Consider the following 22119-nt stretch of genomic DNA (forward strand, 5'->3'; position numbering starts at 1 on the left):
TCTTTTTTGCCAGTAATTCCAGTATATTAATTACGCATAATAATAAAAAAAAACCATTTTATATTTTTTAGGAATTTATTACATAAAATTAGATTTTTTTACATGCTTTCCTAACGTGTAATTGATTTTTATCTATTTGAATTTTGACATAAATAAACACGTTAACAATAAACATCTTTGCATAAAATTGGGAATTTCATATTAAATTATTATTTTTGATATATATCGTTTTAAATTAAATTTAAAGTAGCAGTTAATAAGTTTTGACAAGTACATAAGCAATTGTGCTTCAATATTAAAAACAACAAAATTAAAAAAAATTACATACATATTTAATATAACAATTAAATTGTTTTTGTAGGTTATAAGTATATATAAATAAAAAATAAACTTTAAAAATTGTTAAAAAAAGACATATTAAAATAAAAATAAATATAAAATGAAAAATTTCAAACTTACAGAAATATAATTTAAATGATTATTTATTAATCAATATCAATACATAATTAAATTCATTTAAATTATTGGTTCGTTGTATTTAATAAATATGTTTTTAATAAATACATGTACATACATATATATGTAATCATGATAATTTTTTTTGAAAATGCATTAGCAAATGAAATTTAGATATTGAATTTTTACAAGTATTTTAAATAAATCTAATTTAATGATATTTAATATGCATTTAGTTTTTTTTTTTTCAATTTCATATTTTGTATGAAGACATATAAGCAAGATCATTTTAAAAACAAAACTTATGTATTGGCGTTATGATTAAAAAATTTCATCGACAAATTACTCAATAACAATTTATTATTAAAAATTTTAAAAATATTAATAAGTAATAAAATTTCTCGCTTTTTGTGCTATTTTTATATTTTTATTGTTTGTGTATGTTTTGATTTTAGTTCGAATTTATTTTCTGTTTGATAGGTTTTTACATCAATTTTTGTTTGGCGCATTCTGGGCAAATAATATCAGGTCCATCGGTGATAAAACCGCGTCCGACTAGACTTGTTTTGCAACTGGCACATACAAAGCAATCGTGATGCCAGTGACGATCCTCAAATGAAATGAAACGTGTGCCGCCAATGCCTAAAATGGATAAATTGTTAAAATTTGTGTTATAATAAAATCATTCACATAATGTATATTTTGTGATTGTTTATAAATAAAATGTTATACATAAAAAAATCATGAAAAAACTCGTAAAGAATAAGTCCTAATGAATGGTCAATATTTTTGGAACTTGTTGTGAGTTAAATAATTATTTTTCTATTTGATAGTTTTTAACTCTAATATGTTTCGATATTTCGTTATTCTAAAATATGTATATAAAAAGAAATAACTTTTATTTGTGTACGATTTTAGTTGATCGTACATTTTCCTAAAAAAGGCAGATATTTGCAGTTTGGTAAATTTTAGATCTGTTGCACGACAAGCTACTCGTATTAACTTTAAGTAACACTGTGTAACCCAAGTGCGTTCCACCAGCAACTTTTCGAGTAAATGAGAGCATTTGAGAGAGCGTAACATCCCTGTCGAAATGTCAAAATGCTACACAAACTTTACTCGTACATTTTATTTGAAGTAAAATTATGTTCAGCTGTTTTGGTGTGAATTTAAATTTTTGTATTGTTTATTTGCGCGGCATTGATGTTTTCACCAGACTTTACACAAGGCTGTTCCATAAAAATCTGTGTAAAGAGCTGTATTTGGCACTTTATTTACTTATGTTTTACTCGAGTTTTACTATGAGTAGCTCGTGGAGCAGGCCTAATAATTCGACTACACAGCACTTGCATAGTTGTATAACACTTCATATTATGGTAACTGATGTTTAATACAAAAACTTAATAAATAATATTTATTATAATATATATTTCAGCTTAAACGTATTTTAAGAGTTACAATATTAAATATTTTTATATTTTTTCATACTTAATCATACCTGTTATTGGCTTAACACATGCTGTACAACGTTTAGCGAAGAGCTCGCCGAAACACTCAGCACAGTAGGGTTTCTCATCGCGACTTGTGAATCGCTGCCCAGCTAAAGTAATATTGCAATGGGTGCAAGTGAAGCATTCACGATGCCATGGTTCATTTTTGTAAGTAACACCACCGGAAGTGATTACCTATTATGAAATGGAATTATTTAATAAATTTTATTTAATATAAATACGATATTAATTAAAAACAATTATAAAAAATATACAAGTTATTAATATATTTTTGCTCCTATACTTCTTTGTTTTTTTATTATATTACTTTGCTTATTTTTATATTACTTTATTTATTATTATTTTGAATGTTGTTGACGATGAGAGATTAAAGATTCAAGTTCTTTGCGGAATTTGCAAGTGTTTAATAATTTATTGATATTATCTTTTAAACAATTTCATATAATCTCAAATTTATAAATGATCTTTTTAATCATTTTAGACACAAAAAAATATGACGAAATGAAAAACTTAATCTGAAAAATACATCTGAATTTTCAGATGGGACTTTAAGGAATTTTCAGTACTTTAATTATATTCATTTGTGTAATGAATTGATTACTTGAGAGAATGTTAAATCTCGTCCAAATGGATATAAATTTTTTTTAAGACCCCGAATCACATAATATTTTAGTATGGTAATATTTATTTAACGATACAAGAAAATTTCGAAATAACATATGAAAAGATATTTAATAGCGATATTAATTTAATATCGAGCGATAAGAAATGAATTTAAGAATTTATAATTTGTCTTATGCTAGGTTCAGACAGCCAAATTTCCTTAATTTCTTAAAAATTAAATTAAGTCAATTTCGGCAGTATTCATACTGGACCAAATAAAAACAATTATATATTTTTTGTTTACAAATTGAATGTTAAAAATTACATGTTCGAAACACCATTTGTATCTGGAAAATTTAAAAAGTGGATTTCATGTACGTGGATTACTATTTTTCACTCTATTTTAAATTAATAACAGATACAGTTTTTTTTTATATTCAAATTTAAAAATTTCCCGGTTTTATTAACGTCAACTAACGTTTATTAAAAAAAATGTCAACTTTATTTTTCGTTTAAAATTTATATTACGCATAGTTGCATTTGAAATATCCCTTAATTTTAGCCTTCGTTTTAATGAAATTAAGGCCATTTTTCTTAATTTCGTTCTAACCTACATAAAAACTGAATTTTGTATGGGAAAAACAACTTAATTTCGCTGAAAATTAAGACTTTTGCGAAATTAAGGTGTGTCTGAACATAGTATTATAATTTTTTAAGCAACATATTTCATTTCAATTAATCTATATGTTATTTGTGTTCTTTGCTAATTTTATTATTTTATTGCTTAAGATTTTATTTAAAATTGGTTTTCGGAACAGATATATATCAAATTATAAAATTCTTTACATCAGATCTGTGACTACAATTTATGAGCTTATAAATTCTTTTTTGTCATTTCATATATTTTGTATGAAAATTTATCTGATACTAGTTTTGGTTGTAATCTTTATTATTTATTATACTACTGACTTCGAAGGGTTTTGGGTGTTGGGGCTTCTATTGGTCTTCCTTTCAATTTCAATTATTTCATATAATCTGTATGAAAATTTATCTGATACTAGTTTTGGTCGTAAGTTTTATTATTCGTTGTACTACTGACATCGAAGTGTTCTTTTTTTCTTTTTTATGAAAAATAGTTTTTGAGGAGGTTTTGTGAACTCTATGAATATTATTTAGTTATTATTTTCTCAGTTAATAGAGAAAGTGAAATCCACCCCCTTCCATTTCATAAGACTTTTCCTTATTTTGATTTATCTAATATTACACCTTGCAGCACTAAAGATCAATCATAGTCGCAGTACTCCGTTCCGTTGGGAGCGAGTACCCCGTTTATTCCTAACATTACACCTTACTTTAGTATGAGATACCCTTATTTGCACATGAATTAACTAAAACTAGTTTTAATTTCTTTTTATATTACCTTGTTGCATTTAATGCAACGAGTGGCAAATTTCTCTTCATAACATCCAGCGCAATAGATCTCTTGTTCCCTTGGTATAAAGGATTTGGTACCGATTGCCATTTTGCAAACGCAGCAACAGAAGCAATTTTCATGCCATTGTCTGGTCTTGTATTCCATTTTCTTGGTACCTAAAACAAAAAATAAATTTTATTATAATTAGAAAAGTAATATATTTATCAATAAAAAGTGTTAAAATGAATAGTGCGTAAATAAGCAAAACAGAGCAAAATTTACGATGAGCTAATATATTAATAAATCATACTAAAATATTGGCATAAATCGAAAATATTGATACCTGCAAATATTCATCATTAAACGAAAAATTTACTTACACTGGGGTAATTTCGTACCACCCTAGAACTGAATTTGAAATCATATCAAAATCAATCATTGCATCGAACATGAACTTGTCTAGTCTATATCAAAATTTAGTTGCTTAAAATCAGAGAGATACAAAAATAAAAAAAACAATGTGAAGAGGTTACCGGAAAATTAGACAGAGACAAAGAAAGATAATAATATAAATAAAAGTTTTTGGTTGCAAGCTAATTTTGCGATTTGATCAAATTTAATATATTTTTGACATGCAAACACGCCTCAATCAAGAGTTTAATAGAAAATGGCTGTTTATTGCGATTTCGGTTGTTTTAAGTATGAACTAATCTATATATGCATGACATTGATCTACTGCCCCAAAATTTGTAAATTGCCTTTAAAGAGTCTCTGAAACTTTGTTAATCAATAATTTAATTTTGCTTAAAAACTTTAATTTACCAGTATATTTATGAAGATACTTTTTATTGAGGTACTGATATATATTCATAGTTCATTACTTTTAAAGTATTAAAGTACAATTTAAATTTAAATTACTTCATTAATTGTAAATATAAATTTAAAGTGTTACTTTTAATGACAATACATTAAATTTTATTTCGATGAAATAGTAAAAATAGTATTGAAGATAAAAATTGTAGGTTTAATACTTCATGATGATAACAGCATGAGAGCTCACACAACCATTTCTCATTCTTCTAGTTCTACAAAAATAACGGTGATATCTCAGTCATTATCCGCACCCCTTGGATAGATCTATAAAATTTGTAACAAATATCTGTACTAAAACAATTTGCTATATCACTACAACGTCCAGAAGTAGTGAAGTGAAGAAAAATGTGATAAAATATTCAACTCAGTAGTAATATTACTTCCTTTCATTTAATTATTATTAATCTTATAATTAAGATTAATTAATTATTATTAATATATATTATCGGACCTATTCTGTGCACTTGACACATTTGTCAAATTCTTTAATAAAATTTTTGATTTTTATAAAGCAGAAAGGTTTTTGGTATTCTGGACACATCTTGACAAATTTCAAAGCTCAACTACCTAATGCTTCTCACCACACTATGGTGTAAAGTGTTTTGTATAGGAAACTGTTCGTAATTGTTCGTAACTGTTTGTAAAAAATGCTTGTAAAGAGCACATATTTTAAGTTGCCAAAAGCATTTTTCATGCATTCAAATAACAATAAAAAATATGCTTGTAAAGAGCGTATATTATATATTTGTCATGCATGCAAAAAATAAAAAATGCTTAAAAAGAGCATATTTTTATAGTTGTCAACAGCATTTGAGGTATTGACAACTAACAAGGAAAAGAGCTTTTTATTTATGTCACAGAATACCAAAACCTTTACAGCAGTCAATTTAGACAAATGGCAATGTTTGACAAGTTTATAAAGTGCACAGAATAGGTTCGTATATCTACATAATTATATCTGATTCAGTACTAATTTGCGTCCTTCATCTATTAATTTTTAGCTCTATTATTAAGACTATTACATCTATATAATTATGTCTAACTCAGTAGTAATATGCGGCCTTGTTTTTATTAATCTTCATACGTATATTTTCTCTTTTTACGAATATATCATCTCATATCATATATATCATAATATATATGATGAATGACGTGAAAGCTGCAATTTATGATTTCTTCAATCAAAAGACAAATTAAGGTTAGATTTAAACTCGTCAGTCTACAATTAGAATAGAGTATGTTTTTATTACACTCTCCAATAATCTAAATCTAATTGAGATATATTTGTTTGCATTGCTATGCTTTCCTTTTGTGTAAGGGTCTTCGAAACCTACTATCCGAATGGAAAAGTAAAGGTAATTCACTTTCTTACTACTTCAAACTAATGTCATTTGGAACTACTGGATTATATGCGCACTTTTACAGGATATTCGAATACATATTCCCTGTTTTGAAATAATTTCTTTTGGAGCGACGTTTGTTAAAAACTAAAAAAGTTTTATGTCTATATTTGAAGACTAGATGCACAATAGATCAAGCTCATTGTAGTGCTTTTTTTTTTATTTAAGCTTAAAATTACGAAGAATCTGGAGGTGTGTCGCTTATAGATCTCCTCTTTTCGCAATTGCTACTTCATTTCAGAACGTGAAATAAGAGTGTAACAAAGATAAATACAAGAACTATAACGAAGGTTCTTTTGTAACGAATTTTTTTTTGAAGACTTTAATTTTTTATATCTTGAACTTCTCTATAGTGAATATCTCTACGATAAATTTCTTTCTTTTACTAAGGTTTTTTAAACGCTTAAAAAGATTTTTCATATTGAATAAGTCGTAAAAAACATCTGAGTGTTAGGTAACCTGTAGTTAAGTAACACAGCTAGAAGGTAGAATATATATAAATATATGATAATATAGTGACATCTAATATTATTAAATTGTCGATTTTGTTTTTTTTTGCTTTTATTTCTTTTCAATTTTTTTTTTGTCAAAACAATAAATTCACAAAATTTCTTTAAGTTCTAAAATTTAATATTGGCAAATTTAATTCATAAAGCTCTAAATCAAATAAATAATAAAAATTATATCTTTATTTAACTGGTACTATTTATATAAGAAGTTTTTTATGTACGAGTATGCAAAAACATATTTCAGTTGACAATAAAAATATCGTCAACATTTTTATTTAACTTGAAAGATATTTATGTCTGCTAAGTAATTTATTCATTCAAGTAAAATAATAGACAAAAAGTAATTTTCTGCACGATAAATTCTATTGCAAATATTTTGGAATAATTTCGACGCTTAAGTTTTTTCTTATACACATATATATATTTTTTTTTATTAAAAATAATTACGAAAATTATATGACAATGCGTGTTTAACGAGAAAATACCGCCGGCAAAGGTGAATTGTTTCTTAATTTTGGAATGTGATTTCTATTTTATTCACTTATTTTTTTATGTTAAATAAGTAGGTACGGGGTTTCTAAGAGATGAGCTCATACAATTGCTAAGATTTTGAAAGGAAGTTCAAGATAATAAATTTCGGTTTTATATTCCGAAAAGTAACGGAAATCGTATAAGTAAAGTTCATTTATCTTAATAAAGTTTAAAAAAAAAACTGAAATAAAATTCATAGTATTCTATTAAATTGTACTTAATTCATTTCGAACTTTAATTACTTATAGATGTTAATCAGGGCAGAGTACAAAATTTAGCTCTGTAATCATCATCTTCTTTAAGCTATGATGTTAAGTTTTTCTTGCCGAGAATCATGCGTCTTTATGACGAAAAGAAACTATTTAAAGGTTAAACGGATTCGTATAGCAAAGAAAAGACAAAGACAAAAATTTTATTTAATTAATTGAAATTTGGCTGAACTACAACGCTGCTTCGAATATTGCTAAGTATGCATCAGCAATGGTGTTAGGAAATATTCGAATTTCTTAATAAGTTTATAGTTCGTATATAATTTGTTTGGACTGTAAGGGTCAGGCTTAGAACTCGTGCCTGTCAAATTAGAAGCGATGACTAATCGTGTTTTTCAAAAAATAAGATAAGTTGCACAAACTTTTAATGCTCAAGTTTCAGGCTTTTGTTACTCTTTATTTAATAAGTAACACTATCCAAAGCACTTTTGAAAAGAACATGCTCCTCCTTTCGAATGAAAGCCAAAATGTCAGCCGTTGAGTACTTTCTAATGTCAAAAGGGGAAAGTAGTTCTCGACTCAGTGACCTCTTCCTGGCCTAGATCAAGGCTGGATAGTTACAGAGAATGTGACTGGTTATTAAAAGTAACTGGTAAAAATTTTGTTTACTTTGGTTCAGGTAAGTCTTGTAATTTTATAGCCGTCTTTTTCTACTTAGATTTTTATTCTCAAACGTAGATATTTACGTTTAATTGCCAGTTTAATGCAAAAGGAATACCAATATCCGAAAAATAAATATCAGAGAACAGTATGCCTAAGAGATACCAATATTCAAAAAATAAATATCAAAGAGCAGCATGCCTACTTTGACAAGTTCATCTGAGAGTGTCTCATCATAAGGTGTACACTGATAAACCAAACAAATTCGTTAAAAAATTTTGGGGCATTCTTGAACTGAAAGAGTACCAGATGTAACGCCTAGCAGGATTTTAATTGCAGTTCGAATATTCGAAAAAATTATAATATTTATATTAGCAACCATACACCAATGAAGGATGTACCTACTGTCTATTTACTGACGCACGTAAATATCAAGAGTCCGGCAAACATTTAAAATCTCACCTTAAAAGTATGATGCTAAAGTAGTAAATTGTGAAAGTCAGATTTTTATAAATTATAATTGTATATCTTAACACAAAGAATATTTATTTATAGTATTAATATTATTTTAATAATGTATTATAGCAAATATTTGCAAATTTCACCTTACACTAATTAGAAAAACAAACAAAATATCTAAGTTTAAAAAGTAGGTAAACCTTTAAAAGTGATCTCATCAAATAGATGAAATTTTGTTATTAAAAATTTTTTTTTTTGTGAAATATAGTAAAGTTACTCATAGGTTATTAATTTTTTCATACATGACATACTGATTCTATTGTAGGCGTTTAACTAATTTATTAAAATTGATTTTTTTTCACTTTTTAACGGTGATGAAAAATTTGATTTCGTTGAATTTCGAAAACGTGGCTTAAAATCTGAGGTCATAAATTTTTTAATCAATTTAGTAGTATTTTTTTAATAGTGTTTATATATTTTTTATAAATTTTAATTGATGAGGGAATTGGTGTGGTAATTCATCCAAAATTTATATTGGAAAAATTGTTTGTAATAAAACCATTACCTGCTTTTGTCGCACGCGGATCGCCCAAACGGCAATAATCGCCGAGTGTGCAATAGAATTTGCGATTCTCTTCCTTTGCCGATGCATTCGGCAGGAACATACTTAGAACCGCAATATCCTCATTGTTTTCCTTAGCTTTTCTGATGCGATCTGCTCCTATCGTTTTTGTTTGTAAATGTAAACGTGATTTCATTCTTGAGGATAAAACATCGACGTCAGCCATAATTTTTGATTTTTAAGTTTATTTGTCCGAATTTATATTTAACTTATTATAATATATTGTCTTTTATTGAGTCTTTTATTATTTTAATTTTTTTTTGTGCTTGTCTAATGTTTGGAAAGATTGGAATATAATAAAATTATTGTTAATACTAATAAATTTTTTAATTATTCATTTGAATTTTTTATAGTGAAATTTATTATATTATCGCAATTATTATATTCTATTCATATAAATTTAATTTTATCTTCAAACTAAAAATTGCAGCAATTTGGAAACAAAATCTTCTTATTAATGCAATATTAAATATTATAATTATTAAAGATTAGTATTTAAAAAAACAGAAGGAGAAGAGTAGCAATCAAAAACTACAATATAATGAATGCTAGAGTGGAATGAATGAGATAACAGAAAGATCTTTTAAACGAGTATGGAAAAACATTTGACCATATTGAAGTAAGAGCGAAGACATTGAACGCTCTGTTAATATGGATGAAATACTGGAATTAGCGAAACATACCGGTTTAAATGAGGTAAATGTCCACTTATCAACAACTTCCAACAGAATGCAAAACTACATTAGATGCCTTCTTGACAAAAAGGCAGAAAATTGGAAACAGATGGACTGAATGTTCTGATTGACTTAGAATTTTAACATATTTGTTTTTATATATATTCGTTTACAATGTTTTTGTTTTTGTAAGAAATAAATATTTTATTTTCTTTATTATTATTAAAAAAACATAATTATTAAATTTAATACATGAGCAATTTTTTCTCAATCTTCCCCTAACCCCATTATTTACATGTTAAGATTGCCTCGTTTAGCGCTGTTTCGCATTACGCTCTATTTTGAAGGAACGTATCCTACGCGTTGAGCGGGGTCTTACTGTATTTCTTATTCTTACTTATTCTTATTACAATTGACCATTAATATGACAACATCAGTATTATAATAAATATTTAGAACAAGTTATGACTATAAGAAAAAAATATGATACGATATTTATAAAAAAAAATCATCAAGTATATTTATTAAAGTAATTAAATCAGGTACTGAAGATGTCCTTACTATAAAGTAAGCTTATTTTTATAGCCTTTTATGTTTCAATGGAATACAATTATTAAAAACACAAACACCTTTAATTTTATGGTAAACTCAATTTAATTCCATTCAATCATATTAAATCAAAAAATGAGACTGTTTGTAATATTGTTCAGTTTTTCATAATAAAGTAATGTTTAGTTAACAATATAATGAAAATATAAAACCCAGAAAAATGGCAAAAAAGAATACTAGCAAATTCAATGGAACCATTAATCCATACCAATAATGCTACAATTACAATTATACAAATTCAATATGCCTTTATTGAATATGAAGTGCAATATTAGCGATTGTTTTAATTTTAGACATTTTAGAGATGATACAGTGAATAGGTAACTTGCTGAAATAACCTATTGACCTAATGGATCAAAGTTCAGGTGAATAAGTAACTTCTTAATCTATTGCGATTATAAAAAAAATATTTCCTAAAATTCATTTGTTTTAGTTTAATAGCTGATGGTCTTAGCAGTTAATGTATATAAATTCTGAATGGTTCTCAAAAGGCTTGTTAGAACTTTAAATATAAAAAAATCTTAACCCTAAAGACCACACGTTTCAGTATTTGACATATGCTTTTTGGATATATTTGGTACGATTCCCACAGCTAAAGCGTCCTAATTTTACAACGGATTTAAGTAAAGTTGGCTTTTAGCAAAGTTGGAAAGTTGGCTTTTCTGAGAAAATATATTTTACATTACGTCATTTGCCGATAAAACTTAGATATGGATGGCCGTCTGGTGTTTATTTGTTGTTATTAACATTATACACATATAATTATAATACACAAAATCATACAAATAACAACAAATTCTATCATCCCTAAAAAAATTTATATTTAATGTGTGATGCACGTTCGTTTTCATTTTGTGCTCTCTATTCCACTTTTGCTCACGAAGACTCCGAATAATTTCCCTGCGAATAATAATCGCAAATTCGGATATTCGAAGACTCCAGATTTACAAAAAAACCGAATTTTTTTTCAAACTTCGGAGATTTCGTTTACTATCCTCTTAATTGGGTTCTCCGAATACTTCGTAAAACCGAATATGAACAGTACTAGTATGTATATACTGTTGTTGTTGTTAGTGTTATTAATGTGAAAAGTATAGTATGCAACTTTAATCCTTAGTATCTCAAGAATTAAGCTATATCAGTTTATGGGGTAGTGGCGACTCGAAGTTGTTCAAAATAGGCGACTTTATTAAAATCCGTTATAAAGTCGAGCCGCTCCAGAAATAAGAATTATGTTAAAAATTTTAAGAGTGTCATTTAGATCATGGTATCATCATGATTTAAAGTTGAACCAGAAATGAGGTGAAGATAATTTAAAAGCCAATTAACATAAATCATTACATCCACACAAAGTAACAATTTAATGTGGTTTTTAGTAAAAATGTATCTTATAGTTTTCTGCAGATGAGCATATATATAATGACGTGTCTATTTATAATTGTAAGTCATGAAAGTTATTTAAGTAACATTAGTGATGTTGTCGTTGTCGATTAAATAGTTTAGGAACCGAGTCATATAGAAAGAGTGCAAATCGGGTATTTTGAATAAATAATATATATTATTTTGTTACCGCTTTGCACTGTCACTACATTACTTGGTTACAAACTAGTTTCTGGAGATCGTAATAAAACTGTGTTTTAAGAGACTTTAAATTCTAAAATGTAATTGCGATTACCCTTAAGTACATGCTTCCGTTAATTATTATTTAAATTACAATGATAAAATGAATAAACTTTAATTACAATAATTATTACTCATAAATCAACAGTATTAAAAATGAATTAAAAATGCACACATTTATATATGATATAAATACATACTTATATATTATAATGTGCATATATAGTTAAATATTAAAATATTTAAAATATATTAAAAAATATAATACAATAACATATATTTAAATTGATTTGTACTCCTTATTGACGATTATAGTTTTAAATTGATTCTTATTCTCTCAAAGATTTTTTTGTGAGTATGGCACAAATATCACAGAGATATTTGATAAATTGGAAAACTTTACAATAATAAATACTAACAAATAATAAATCACGAATTTCTGAATTGATTTATTTTTTTTTTGTGGTTCATTTGATGTTGAATGAAACTTGCTCAGTTGAGGTTTCGTGGATTTTCTGTATTTAATCACGATAAAGCCGTTTAAACTAATTTGACATTTAGAGAAATTGCTTCCTGGTATAATGCCAAGCAATTTATTTTCGGCTTATATCACAGATTAAATAAATTTTTTTTAAATATTATTTTATTATTAAATTTTTTATTTTTTATAAGATTGTAAATGCATTTGTTGGGAGTTTAAATGTGAAATGACATAAAACTCTTAAATCGTTCATTGCATAAATTTACGGGTTTGTGCAATTTCGGTAAAATTGTATTTTTTGGAAAGATTTTTTATTCCTAGTCGTATAGACTAGGATTGTAAAGATTTTATAAATTATATATGAATTACTCAATAAAGAACTAATTAACAAAATATAAACATTTTTAAAATGTTTATCTAAAGTTGATACGTAAAATTATTTAGACAACAAAATTTAAAAAATTTTCTTTTATTTATCTTTATTCTTTTTTTGTGACTAAAAATATTATATAATAATTTATGGACGGGCTAATTAATCATTTAAATAAAAATAAAAAAACTGCAATTTTTTATTTATATTTAAAACAAATTATTTTATTAAGTTAATTTCCAATATTTCGACTATCTGAAGATGACTATCGAACTAACGAAATATGCAATGTAAAAGTTATAGCGGGATAAACAATAAATACAATAATAATAATAATTAAAACAACAAAAACAAAAAGTGAATACAAATTATAAAATACATAAACAATATCCTGTGTCATTTGTTTATAATATTCCTATTAGCCTAAGCACAGCTGTCCATATCCGTTATATATTTAAGTCTCTTGTTATTTGAAATTTTTAGTATTGAAAATACTATAAATATAATGCTAGTATATAGGATTTCCAACTTTGTTAAATATAACTAAATATAATATTGTCGAATATGACAATTTTAGCTAAATTTTGAAGAAAAAACAGGTGGCCAATAAAAATCCTTTTTTATTAAGATTTTGCCTGGATGCATATGTGCGTAGTTAATATTTCCTTTCCTGTTTTTTTTAACTATATCTCTTTCCTAAGAACAAGATTTCAAGGTTTACGATCAGATAGCAATACTTAGGGCGCGAGCAACACTTTGTCTACCAATATTAAAATTTATTTTCAGATTATGGAGTTCAGATAAAAATACAAATTTCAAGTACTTAGGTAAATTAATAAACTATATATAGGATAGTGTTAGGAAGAGTGCTTTCAACCTTATATTGAATACGAGTACGTTGCATTTAATAAAGTATCTATAAAAGAATTATGTATAGTAGTATAGGGTTTTTGAAGCCTAAAATACAAACTAAATGAAGTTTTTATATAAAACCCAATAATAATTTGAAAATAAAAAATAATTGGCTAAAATATGGCTCAAACCAATTAGAACGTTAAACGGTAATAAATCAGCATTTAATAATACAACCACACAAAAATTGGTATAAATAAATGTTTATGGATTTCAATAAAATATTTTATCATATAAATTGTTGCTAATTTTATGTATAAACAGTTGTAAATTGACACATTCGACAACTTTAACATGTGTATAAGAAAGATACTCATTTTAGATAAAATGTGAAACGCTTTTATTGATCATAAATTAAATTTAAATAATTTAAAAATTTGTTATGAAAACACATAGGCTGGCTTACGTATTACACGGGAGACTTGTAGTCTGGAATGACACTTAACCAGATTTGAAGAATAATGAGATCATTAGAGTTAAAAATAATTTACATACGTTGTTACTATATATGTACATAAAAGCCACATATATATTTGAAATCTAGTTAACTGATGAATGCCGAATACTTTTTTGCCAAACAAATATATATAATTATCCATACTCGTATATGAACATACATATAACATATAGAATCTAATAACTATTTTTGGTATATTCGTAAGTAAATATATTTAAAGCTAATAATTCTTTTTAAAAATGATTACAATAAATTAGTTACTAATTTATACTTAATGTAAAATTTTGGCTGAAAAAGTTTTACTTATAATATATTTAACAAAAAGTCATATATTGTTATAATTAATTTTAATTAAGTAATCCCAGGAAGTTGTAGGTGTGCGACAGGAAATTTTTTAAAATGATATTTTAATTATTTTTATAAAAATTTTGAAAATATAATTAAGAACACGTGTAATGCCTTATTTGTGCAATCATTTATTTAACAACAATTTATGAGGTAAATTGACATATTAATATGGGTGATACATATATATATATATTTTATATATTAAGAATCATCTAATAAATAAGTCAACAGGACAACTTCAGTTGAAGATTTATATGGAATTAGAGAAAGTATATTGTAAGTATAAGATGGTTGTTATATTACTATTTGTCGAAAAAGATGTTTGCTTTGAACATTTCAATTTACTTTAAAAAACGAATTGTATAAATGTATAAATTGTATATAAATCAATTAGATTTGACACAAACTGAATAAGTCTAACACAAACCAATCAGGTCTAGTACAAACCAATTAGGTCTGCTGCATCGTCTAACTGAACACTTTAAGACAGAATTACAAATTATTGTATCTCTTACAATAATTGCGTTACGATTATCAAAACCATATTTTATGGTTCATTTAAACCATAATAAATACACTTTTTGACTATAAGTCTTACTTACTAATTACTAAAATTGAAATTGATAGGGCAAAATGCTTGAACTTGTTGAAATATCTTGTTTGTTTTAAGATAATACTATGTTCAGACAGCCAAATTTCTTTAATTTCACTCAAATGAAGATAAGTTAATTTCGAATGTGTTCATACTGCCCCAAATTAAGGAAATCATATGTTTTTTGTTTACAAATCGAATGTTAAAAATTCGAACACTATTTGAACACTATTTCAAAAATTGATTATTATAACTATAAAGGATTTTCATCCGTAGTTTTATTAGCATTAGTGGATTAGTGAACTTTTCACTCTGTTTTAAATTAATAACAGTTGTAGTTTATATACTTTCAAAATATTTTCCCGGTTTTATTAAAGTCAACTGCCATTGACATTTATTTAAAAAGTTGTCATTTTTTCGTTATCTCAACTTTAGCTTAAAATTTATCTTACGCATAGTTGTATATAAAATGTCCCTTAATTTCAGCCTTCGTTTCAACGAAATTAAGGACATTTTCTTTAATTTCGTTCTAACCTTAAAAATGATATTTGTATGGAAAAAACAACTTAATTTCGCTGAAACAAAGATGAAATTAAGATTTTTGCGAAATTAAGGTGTATCTGAACATAGTATAAAACATTATATAAAATAGCTTTGGGATGATATATCATGGAGGACGCAATATAATCAGTTGCTATATAAAATGTATAAATAGTGCTGAATACAAATAGTTTGGATTTAGTAATTTGAGTTTCATTAGTCAGTTTATGCCAATAGAATTTTTTTCTGGTTTGCTAAAGAATTAAATGAGCCATATACCAAATATAAAGTATATAAAACATTGGTAGCTTCATTTCTAATTATGGCTGTGTATTCTCAAGATTACAAGTAGCACTTTATTCCATTATTATTATAAATAATACTTCAGGTAATCAAAAGTTCACTGAAATTCAATGATGCCTTCCTTAAAATTTGTTACAACGTTCAACTGAAGCAGAGCTGACTTATATCGAAACTAATAAGTTTTATTGCCGAATAAGTAGAATTGATAGTGTTTTCCGCTATCAATTCCGATAACAGCTCACTTGATCGGATTATCAAAGAAAAATAATTTTCTCCAGGAAAAAGGAAGGAAGAACAAGAAATCTATAGCTAAAGACAATTTATATGCAAATGTTCAACGCCTATGAAGTTTTATTTCCCAAACATAATGAATAAGTTGAATTGAAAGCGTTTTCCGCACAATTTGATAACAGCGCACTTGATCGGATTATTAAAGAAAAATAATTTTGGTCCAGGAAAAAGGAAGGAAGACCAAGGAATCTATAGCCAAAAACAATTTATATGTAAATGTCCAACGTCTATTAAGTTGTATTCCCAAAGCATAACGAATAAGTTGAATTGATAGCGTTTTCTGAATATATGATAATATCACACTTGAACGGATTATTAAACAAAAACAATTTGGCTCCAAGAGAAAGGAAGAAAAACCAAGGAATATATACCCAGAGACAACTTATATGTAAATGTCCAACGCCATAAGTACCCATTAAGATAAAAACTTTTCTCATAATAAAGAAATTTAAATAAATGTTTTAATGAAAATAATTATCTCAATAATAGAATAATTAAAAAGAAACTTGATACATATACGTAAAACCGAGAAATAATTTCAATTTTTGTTTATTTATTTAGTCAAATACACATGTGAACTTGACCCGCTTCTAGCAATGTACATGCAAAACTGTCAGTTGTCTTACACTCGTAATATGTTTAATTGACAAACATTTTGAATTATTTAAAAAAAAAAAATTTTTATTGTTTTTCTTCTTAAATTTTTTTGTAATTTAAAACTTAAAGTATGTTAAATAAAAGTAAATATATAAAAATTGCCACCACAAACTCTAAAGAAAACACGGCGTCAAATTTCTATTATAAAAATGCGAACAAAGGAAAAAATTTTTTTAAATGATTTAATAGAAAAGTATCTATTGTCATTGTAAAGTATCATTAATAACGTCTGTCTACGAAACGAATATCAAGAAAGTATTAATACTATACTAATTGGTAAAATACACGGAAATAGTTACATAGAAAACTTTCAACTAAATAAGTTTATATGCTAATGTGCGATAAATTGCAATGATTTCTGTAGAAACCTTTGACATATTTTGGCATTTATTGGATTTTGTATTGCATTACAATGACTGTCTGAAAGATACTGAAAGTATCTTAATATGTAAACCACAAACTGCAAATAAAAATCATTTAATATAATTATTTTCAACCACACAATTGAAATCGGTAACGATAAACTGATGAACTTTGCAATTGTATCTCTTCAACTTTTAATTAAAATGTCATTGATGCATATTTTTTTATTTAATATTTCGTTTAAATGAAAAAGTTTACTATATACTTATTTAAAAATTTTTTTCTTTAAATTAGAAATAAAGTAATAATTGAAAATAAATTTAAATAGAGAAAATTACAAAAAATTTATTACAATTAGTTTAGTAGATTAATAAACATATTAGGATAGAATAGAAATAAACAGGTTTCTACAGGCTTCTAACGGAGCGGAGCACTGCGATCATAGTTGATCTTTTGGCTACTACAGACCCTAACCGAACAGAAGACATTCCGCACTTCAAATGAAAGTAAAAATGTCAGCCGTTGAGAACCTCCTAATGTCAGAAGGGGAAAGTAAATCTCGACCCACTGACTTCAAGGCTGTGGCTCAGATCAGGGCTGAACAGTCAATTAACAGTCAAGTAGTTCATTGAAAAATAATTTTATTGAAATGAAAATAAAATACGGTTTCTTATAAGGAATAAATATTTTATGTGTTTAAATTTGGTTGGGCTTTAGTGTTTTAAAAAATTATAGAAATTTACTTATATTATATATATAAAATATAATTTTTAAAAATGCGACCTAAAGCCCAGCAAAATGTAGACACATAAGCAGCATTGAGATCGACACTAATATAAACATTATAAATATTTCATTAAATAATTATATTTTATTAAGAGGAAAATAAATAAACCTAAGAGAGGCCTGGACTCAGGCTAACGAAGAAAAATCAAATCTTTAATGGAAACCCAACATAACGACCCTATCCTGAAGTATTTCCGATAAAGTTTCAGGATAGAAACGGTCATGAGGGTGAGGGTATGAGTACATGAGGGGGATTATTTTTAGTCCGTGCAAATCGCGCATATTACTATTGTGACAATGCGTTGGCATTTTTAAATCTCTTCTTCGCAAAAACAAAAAAAAATTATTGTTTTATTAAATCATAGGTTTCACTCTGGCAGTATTAATATTTTATTGAATTATAGTATACATTATCCAATACATTTGGTCACCATTCAGGTAGTAGCATAATTCTGACTTTGTAAAAAAAAATTAATCAAAATTAGTCATTTTTGACAGCACCATCTCAAACAGAGTTTTTGCAATCTAAAAACTTTAATAGAGACCGTAAAAAGTAATAATGGGATAGTGTCGGATCTACTAAAAATGATAAATGTGATAACACATCGCATCTAAACTGTATAATTTTTTGACGAAATCTTACGAGATCTTGATAATATGATGGGTGTGGGAATCCATCAAAGTTTTATATCCTTTAATATGGTTTTGCCTTATCTTAATGAAACACTATAAGTGTTCCTTTGATAAATTCTTGAAATTTGTTCGAGTGAATTCAAGTGATCCAGTTGATGAAAGAACAGTTCAAAATATATCGTGATATTGTATGGGAAGAGATTAAAAATAAAGAACAATTCTTTTGAAATCCCATTAGACAGAATCATCTCTGTTGTCTGAATATCGCTATTTAAAGCAGTTCAGCTGATTAAATTTTTTTTTACTTGATCTTTTGATCTCTTACAATTGTTGATAAAGTTTTGAGAAACAAATCATAAAAAGAAGTAATCCCTTTTTGAAGGGTTTTGAGGGCCTTTTTGAGAGTAAGAATTAAAAAATTGTATCATGTTCCAAAAAAATATATATAACACCCTCTTGTTTAAAGTGACGAAATTATTTCCCCTACAACCTAATAACACATAACATATATGTATCTTACTGAAGTAGGTGTACATTTTTTTATTTAATGTTTTTTTATTACTTTAATTAATTACAATCAGTATTTTATTTTTATTATTTTTCGTTTTAATAAATTCAACAATTTTTGATATTATCATTTAGTATTGTAAGTGTCTACTTTATGTAAACTTTTTTTTATCAAATGTATCTTGAACTATCAAAATTTTCAATTTGTGGGTGTTTGATGAAAAGTCTCAATTTCAAGTTTGCTAATTTTAAGGTCAGTGTATCATTTGTGAAATAATAAATATGATTTTAAAGTTTTTAGTAAATTTTTTTAAATATTTTGCAAATTAGCTTTGATTGATTTGTTTATTGATTGCCATAAATATTTATTGATTAGTCAATTTGGTGATTTCAGCTGTCAGCAATATTATGCTTTCATTGAAACTAATGACAGCACAAAAATATTTTAAAAACAATCCGTCAAATAATATATAGAAATAAATAAAGAAAAAATGAAAATGAAAGTGAATCAGTAACGAAAGTTTTGATTTTGTATGCTTTTCGAATAATTTAAACTCCATCGTATGAGTTTCGGCTAGAGCCATTTTAAATGTCAATATTACATGGTTGCGCCCTTCTCATTAATGGCCAGCATTATGCGGTCTGATAATGTGGGTTGCGTGCTGAATGGATTTAGATAGAAAACGAAAACATATAAAATAATTATGTATTCAAAAAGTTTATTAAATTTATTTTAAAACCATTAAAATATTTATTTTTGTACATATTTCAAATCGTTGCTTTTTGACTGTCTTGTAGTTTTGTAGACCATGTTTAATTTTTTTTATTCATTATTCATTTTTTTTTTGCTTAAATTTATTAATAACTTTTGTTTTATTTTTTTATTTATCATAAAAATTTGATTACTTTGTAGTTGTAACAGGATACAAAGAAAAGTATTTAGTAAATTTAAAGATATATTATTTAAAGTGATTATAAAACGTGCATAAATACAAAATATAAATAATAATATCATAATAGTAATTTGTTGTTTTTGTTTGAAGCAATAAAATTTTGAAAAACTTGTAGTTTGAGTAATGTAAATTGAACCGGATATTCTGATTCTCTATATCTTAAAATTATAAACTGACTTTAAAACCAACAAATACTTTATTTGCAATGAGTACTGATAATAAGAATCAACCGATATCCAAAAAAGCTGCATGATCGGTCAAAAAATTCAGTTAATTCAAAAGAGATGTTTCGAATAGTAGTGAATTACAACAAAAAAAATTTTTATATTATTTTAATTAATTGAATTTTTGGGTAACCATACAGCTGTTTCGAGTATTGCCTAATACTTATCATCAGTGGTCTTGGAAATAATTCTTGTACTTAACTATTCGTAAATTATTTTTTGAGACTGCAAGTACCAAAAATCGAACTCGTGTCCTGCCAAATTTAAAGTTCAGAGTCAGCGCTCCTTAACCAACTGACCCAAAGTCGTATTTGACTTTTATGTTCGCACATTTTTCTGGAGTTTTGTTAATTTGCAGTGAAAGTTTTTTTTTTTTTTAAATTCTCAAGATCTATTAATTAATATTAATTTAAATTTATCCTTACATTTTTAATTAATCTATTCTATTTATTCATATGTTCAGTTAAATTAATTTCGCTTTGTGTTTTTTTTAAATTTAATTAATTTTTATTTATTTTATCATGAACTCTCATAAAACCTTCGTATCATTTTAATTCAGTGTGACGATGGTCATGTCTAAAGTCAACTTAAATTAAATGTAAGCAATGATTTTTCAAAATTTTATCCATATCAAATCTTCAGCCATAAAAAAATACTTATATAAATATAGACATATATATATTTATATAAATAAAGAAAAAATCTTATTTAGATTTAAAGTTGATGGTCGCGCCAAAAATGCACCTAAAAATGTGTTGTCAACATCTTTTCAGAAATAATGCAACTCAATATGTAAGTCACTCTAAAGTCGGCATTAGTAATTATTGTAGTTTTAAATTTATTACATTGAAGTCGTCAAGAAAACTAAATTTTTTACACATCTCTTAATTTTAACTTATTTTTATATATTTATTTTTTAAAACATATATTGTATTATGGATAATTATATTTTAAGGAGTAGCTGAATGTGAGACCGACATAAATTGTATTTTTAAGCGTCTCCAGTTTAAAGTTTATTATTATTTTAAAATCAATCATAACAATGGTCATTAAACCATGATAAAAATGGGTAAATAGTTATAGGATATGCAACAAAAATTTGTTTTGAATTTCTCATGACTTTCTCAGCATTACGTTCCTAGATTAGGTTCTATGCATAAGAAAGAATATATAAATCATGCAACAAATATTGCAAAAAGAATAATATTAAAATTTAACAATTAAAAATAAAAATATAATTAATAAATTCAATTATTCTATAGATGGTTTATGATTTCGTTCTAATATAACACAACAAGTGAATTTGTTAATAAACTTTCACAGCAAATTAACAAAACTCCAGAAAAATATATGTATGTTGGTTAAGGTGTCTCTGTCTCTGAGCTTCAAATTTGGCAGGACACGAGTTCGATTCCTGATACTTGCAGTCTCAAAAAGTTATTTACGAATAATTAAATACAAGAATTATTTCCAAGACCACTGATTATAAGTATTTGGCAATACTCGAAACAACTGTATGGTCAGCCAAAAATTTAATTAATTAAAATTATAT

The 22119-nt window shown here is 26.0% G+C and overlaps 1 protein-coding gene across 1 annotated transcript; it reads right to left on the minus strand.

Moving 5' to 3' along the window:
• Positions 1–862: 862 nt before the first annotated feature.
• Positions 863–9464, minus strand: LOC119668891 (four and a half LIM domains protein 2-like). The gene is made up of 4 exons (XM_038078567.1): positions 9191–9464; positions 3991–4160; positions 1955–2141; positions 863–1098 (listed from the first exon to the last, which is right to left on the minus strand). Exons 1-4 carry the CDS (start codon positions 9411–9413, stop codon positions 941–943), a joined length of 738 nt encoding a protein of 245 aa, XP_037934495.1. The 5' UTR covers positions 9414–9464; the 3' UTR covers positions 863–940.
• Between the last annotated feature and the right edge of the window lie 12655 nt (positions 9465–22119).

This window comes from Teleopsis dalmanni, chromosome 1 (genome assembly GCF_002237135.1).
Source record: "Teleopsis dalmanni isolate 2A chromosome 1, ASM223713v2, whole genome shotgun sequence".
NCBI lineage: Eukaryota > Metazoa > Arthropoda > Insecta > Diptera > Diopsidae > Teleopsis > Teleopsis dalmanni.